This window comes from Haliotis rubra, unplaced genomic scaffold, assembly GCF_003918875.1.
Source record: "Haliotis rubra isolate DU_JTF1 unplaced genomic scaffold, ASM391887v1 Scf314, whole genome shotgun sequence".
Taxonomy (NCBI): Eukaryota; Metazoa; Mollusca; class Gastropoda; order Lepetellida; family Haliotidae; genus Haliotis; species Haliotis rubra.
The window spans coordinates 895547-901189 of NW_025766985.1; the positions used below are offsets into that span (position 1 = coordinate 895547).

Here is a 5643-nt window from a genome sequence, read left to right on the forward strand (position 1 = left end):
CTTTTACGATTGATGGAACTGACAGAACGTGTTTCAAATGGCGTATATTGTGCCAGAATTCACTCCCCTTTTTCCGATTGATGGAACTGACAGAACGCATTTCAATAACATATATTGTGTCTTTCATCTATCCCTTTCCTTCAAGGTGTTTCCAGCTTGGTGTTTGTCAGTGAGACTGAGGTACAGGAACGTATGTCTGTGATGGAACAGAGGATTGCTGTTTTGCACAAGGTAGACAGTGACTTGGGAATATGCCTGAGGGGATTGTTTGGGCAGGTTTTCATTTGAAAAGATGTAACATCATAAACATTATTGAGATGGTTGTTTGAGTGGCCGTAGGATGTATGCGTGGCACAAATGTGAGTAAAAAGCTGGTCCAGCTAATGCAACATTCTGTTGAAGGAACTAGATGATGCAAGGCAAGAGGTACAACATAGTATGGTTGAACATGAAAGAGTGGTCAACAAACTAAATCAGCAGCACGAAGAGCAGAACACAGAGTTAAAGAAGAAGATTAAGCAACTGAACACCAAGCAGAAATCAGGTGAGAGATCATGGTACAAGAATTACATACAATACGTGCTTCTCATATTGTTATCAACGCACTGTACACAGGACCGAAGTTGACTTAACATGCATGTGATAAGTTCAACTAATGCACACAGAAGAAGAAACTGTAATGGTATATTGTCTAATTTCATTTTAGTTCAAACAAAGTTAGAAAAGACGAAAAGCAAAGAAGAAAGTATGTCAAAGAAATGTCTCCATTTACAGCAGGTAGGTAGTGGTTCAATCTCTGTTATTAACTTGTTTCACTGAAAGTAGGAAATTTCTTTGAACCTAAACATATGGCAGAAGCACGAGTACATATTCACCTATAATCTGCATCTTATTAAGAATATTGACAGTAAATATGGTGTAGTGTCAGTGTGTCTACATCATCTTTCGTTTGGTCTTATAATGATTACAACAAAGATGTAATGCTTAATTTCAGGATTTGAAAGAAACTCGGAAAAAACTTGAGGCTCTTACCACCTTCAGACGGAAGAAAAAGCAAAAAGACTACCTCATTAAAACCTCCAGGTTCGTCCTTTCAACTTACAGTGATATGACTCAACACAACTTTATTAACAATCACCTGTACATTGTTGTTATTTGTTTTCAGCTACTACTGTGGAGGAAACTGCCTGTGTTCTGCAAACGTCTCCAGATTGTGACACAGGACAGCTGCTGCTTTTGCCGTGTCTCCATGCCGCCTGTAAACCTTGCATTGACCAGCACAACCAGAACGACATTGTCTGTTCTTGTGGGCGAGACATCAACTTGGAGAAGGAACGTACAGCAGTCGACTTCGTGAGGAGAAATGAAATTGCTCTTGCAACAGATGAACACGAATGTGAATTCCTCACAGGACAATGCACCGAGAAAGTTGTAAGTCATTGTAAGACGTGTAACATCTCGATGTGTGCTAACTGCACCGACAAACACAACACCACAAGAGCAACTTCAAAACATGCTGTAGTATTGGCTGAGCAGTTTAATGAAATGCCGATTCGGGAACGACTACCTCTCTCGACGTGTTCAAATCATCCTACTAAGATTGTCAATTTTTTCGATGAACAATGCCACACATCAGTTTGTTCTGTGTGTGCAATAGGAAAACACAAGGATCATGGCATTAAAGATCTTGATGAAACATTTCAAAAAACTAAAGTGCTCCTTCTCAACAAGCTAGATCAGCACAAGGAACACCTGCAGAAGATACAGACTTCTTCTAGACAGGTACAGAGTCGGATGACAGAGCTGGAGGAAAGGGGTCATCAACTGACGAAGGAAATAGCTGACGTACACACTGACCTTGCTTTGCATTTAGTGAAAAGGTTAAAGGTTCACAGTCAGCAAATTGAGAAAGAAGTTGAGAAGCACAAGCGCAATCTTCAGAAGGATATGGAATGCCTTGGAACCACAGAATCGGCTGTACTGGCTACATTAAGTTATGCTGACAGGAGCCTGACATCTACCACATGCGCCCAATTCATGGATCTCTCGTCTACCATTGTTAGCAAGATTGACCAAGATTTTCTAAACCCGTTTCCTGAAGATTCGGTCAAGACAAAGGCCTTGACCTTCACTCCTAAAGGACATAAGGCTCTTCGCGAGATAGTTGGAATGTTTGGCAGAGTCAGCACGTCTGACAAGGACGTAGATGATGCAGATACCGTGCCGACCATAACAGGTAATGCACATTTCCATGTGAGTGAGTGAGTTTAGTTTCACGCCGCACTCAGCAATGTTCCAGCTATATGGCGGCGATCTGTAAATAATCGAGTCTGTATCAGACAATCCAGTGATCAGCAGCATGAGCATCGATCTGCGCAATTTGGGAACCGATGACATGTGTCAACCAGGTCAGGGAGCCTGACCACCCGATCCCATTAGTCGCCTCTTACGACAAGCATAGTCGCCTTTTGTGGCAAACATGGGTTGCTGAAGACCTATTCTATCCCGGACCTTTACGGGTCACATATCCATGTAATTCAGTCCATTTATACATTATACTAATGGTTAACAAAACATCATAAATATGTTTGACTCATTTTAATGCATAAAAACCTAGTTGGACACAAAAACGTTTATTAAGAATACCCTTTATTAATAACTATATTTACAACCTTTTTTGTATTCACCAGATTTACAATCTCAGCTTGCCATCTTCAAGGATCAGGAGAAGGTAAATAACTAAAACATGACCATCAACATCTCAAAAGTTGTAATTTCAGATGCATTGTCTCGGTAACTATTAGTAATAATTATAATTAGTGTGGGTTGTTGAAGTGCCATAATTTATTCATCATTGTTGATGTTCAACTGACGCCGTTGTGGAAAGCAATGTACGTTTCAGTTCTAGTAAAGGCATTGACGTCATGGTAGTAGTGCACGTAGATTATATAATATTAGGTCAAGTCATGATTTTGTGCACCATTCCTAACACGTGTGTCTCTGTTAAAGACCGCCTTCGTCTAAGCAAAAGCCATTGTCATATAAAACTGCGTTTCTCTTTTTACGCTCGGCCTTTGAAACGGTTAAGAAACCTGCAGTGGAGGTTCGCACACCCTTAACAGACCATCTGGAATCACAAGGTGAGATTTGTATTCATACAATGTATAAAATGTGACGTTCTACTGTTTGGCATGATTAGGTCTCCTCGTCAGTAAGAAAAAAGGCCAACGTACGAGGTGTCGTTGCAGTAAACTAAAACCGGAATTAAACTGACTTTCTCTTCTCTCTTTTCTCTAGGAATCTACTTCCTGGATCCCGCAAAGCTGGACTTCTCATCAATCCTTCATTGTATGTATATTTCACTTCTCTTAATGCTGTCATAGTGAGTCTCATATTGCTCGATAATCGGGTCTCATACTCTCATACTCATGTTGTAATCATAAGTAAATTTCATTCATGTTTTCTAGGTATACATCTTAAATATGATAGGGACATGGTCAACCTGAATAGAACCCAAGTCAACGCAGAAGGAGACCTAGTCTCCAACATATGGCCGAATGCCACACCTGCAGAGGAAGACAGACTGAAGAACTTCTGGGGGACATGTAGTAGTGTCCCCCTCGCCCGGGCTGGTTGTCTGCAGTACTTCGAGACGGAGGCAAGGGTTGGCCTGGAAAAACCACTCAATGAGAATGTCCTCCTCTTGGAGGTTGGTGTCTGTCCTAAGGAAGAGAGGGACATAAAGCATAGTATAGGAGGTCGTCCTCATGCTTACTGTTTGGACGTCAATTCCTGTACTACTCACGAAGGGATATGCAGGGCAATCAGGAAGGAGGGAAAACGTGTGTTACATCTTCCTGACACCATACCCAACACAGCAGGGGCATCAGGCACACTTCATTACGGTATCGTCTATGATGACGCCAGAAAGAAGATTGTCTTCATTGATGTGAAGGAGAACAAAGTGATGTCGACAGTAGACAAGGTAGACTCCAGTCAACCCTTGTGGCCGATGTTCGGGGTGTATAGCTCAGGAAAGAGCCCTGTCAGCATGAAGCTAGTCGTGGGCAGCGACATTAACATGACAGAGGAGAAGAAGGCAATGATTGTCAAGGCACTGGCGTGATGTCGTAGTACAATACTGGAGGCCATAATGATGATTATAGTCACACGAAGACTGTGAGATACTCATCTCTCAGAAATAAAGCGCTTAGAAGCAAATGAGTGACTATGTATCAAAACTTTACACTTAATATAGATTCGCGAATGGCTGCCAAGCTAGATGTTTCTTACTGATTGCTGTTAAGGTTGTGTAGATATTATGCTACATTTACTTTTCATCTTTATTATATTTATTTCCATAGAATAACATAGAATATGTTTATATTTTAGAATACATTTCACATCAATACACATTCACAAATATCCATTCATACTATGGATACAACCCAAACCACCGAATTTACTCATTTTTCATGTGTCACAACTCCAGTGGCCGATGTGCACTTTGAGTTTTTTGTCATTTTCATATTTTTCAAAACAAATATTTAACCTATCATAATAAATTATGTTGCAACTACATGCTTGGCGTGGTTTGGCCTTTTTTGTATGGAAAAACATGTAGAAAAAGGGAGAACTTTGTCACAAGGTTTGATGCCACTACCTTTACAACAGACACACACACACACACACACACACACACACACACACACACACACACAAATTGCAATAATGATTAGTCCCTGTACTGTCCTCTAATTCTGCTTCATGCTTGCAAGCAATGGCAGTGAGGAAACATGGCTGTCAAACACAGACACTAAAAAAGTCATTTTTTCTTAATTTTATCGCAAAAAGGTGTGTACAAAATGATATCTGATATTTTTACATGTCCTAATCGTTACGGTGGCTACCGCTGAAACCAATTAATTTTGTGAAACCAAACAACGGCAAGTACCTTAGACAGTAGGGGAAATCATTTAAAGCCACGAGCTCAGTACACTTTGGGTACCAGTTATTGTTATCAAACCGATATTGTCAGTAGCTGTGACGAAGAAGGAAACGGCTCTGGTTGGACTGTTAAGGTAGTGACATTATATACCATCACAATGTCACTTTATGTTCTCGTCACGATATGGCTGCAATATTGCCGATGTGACTTTAAATTATAACTCACTCACTCACTCACAATGTCACTGCTGTAACATACAGTCTTTACCTGTTTTTGTACATGACAGGGATACCTAAGTAAATTACATATTCTTCAAATATTCTGAAATATCTGACTGACATCTTTCATTAACTTATCTTTTAAAGTGAACATATAAACCTGATTATTATTTAAAATGTCACTACCGTAACAATTAATGCCAATGTCCATGCTATAACATTATCATTTTCCTTATTTAATTAAAATTTGTAGTCCAAGTATGTTTGGTAGTAGAGCTTCAAGTAAGCATAATATAATTCATATTCTCAGTTTTAATTTTGTGCTACATATTACTCTATATTTGCAAATCAGAAATGTAAGGAATGTTTGGCTTGTTGGCCCCTTTTAAGCACTAAATGCAAAATTTCAAAAGTCATTAACCATGTTATATTGTAAAACTAGATTTTTTAATATCTATGTACTTCAATGAATATCAT

The 5643-nt window shown here is 39.5% G+C and overlaps 2 protein-coding genes across 2 annotated transcripts; both read left to right on the forward strand.

The window, feature by feature from the left end:
• Positions 1–848: 848 nt before the first annotated feature.
• On the forward strand, positions 849–2743 carry LOC124283406 (E3 ubiquitin-protein ligase TRIM33-like). Its single transcript, XM_046719457.1, has 4 exons — positions 849–863; positions 1005–1083; positions 1166–2236; positions 2691–2743. Exons 1-4 carry the CDS (start codon positions 849–851, stop codon positions 2741–2743), a joined length of 1218 nt encoding a protein of 405 aa, XP_046575413.1.
• Positions 2744–3474: 731 nt separating this feature from the next.
• On the forward strand, positions 3475–4137 carry LOC124283395. Its single transcript, XM_046719447.1, has one exon. The coding sequence runs from the start codon at positions 3494–3496 to the stop codon at positions 4124–4126; it is 633 nt and encodes a 210-aa protein (XP_046575403.1). The 5' UTR covers positions 3475–3493; the 3' UTR covers positions 4127–4137.
• Positions 4138–5643: the final 1506 nt, after the last annotated feature.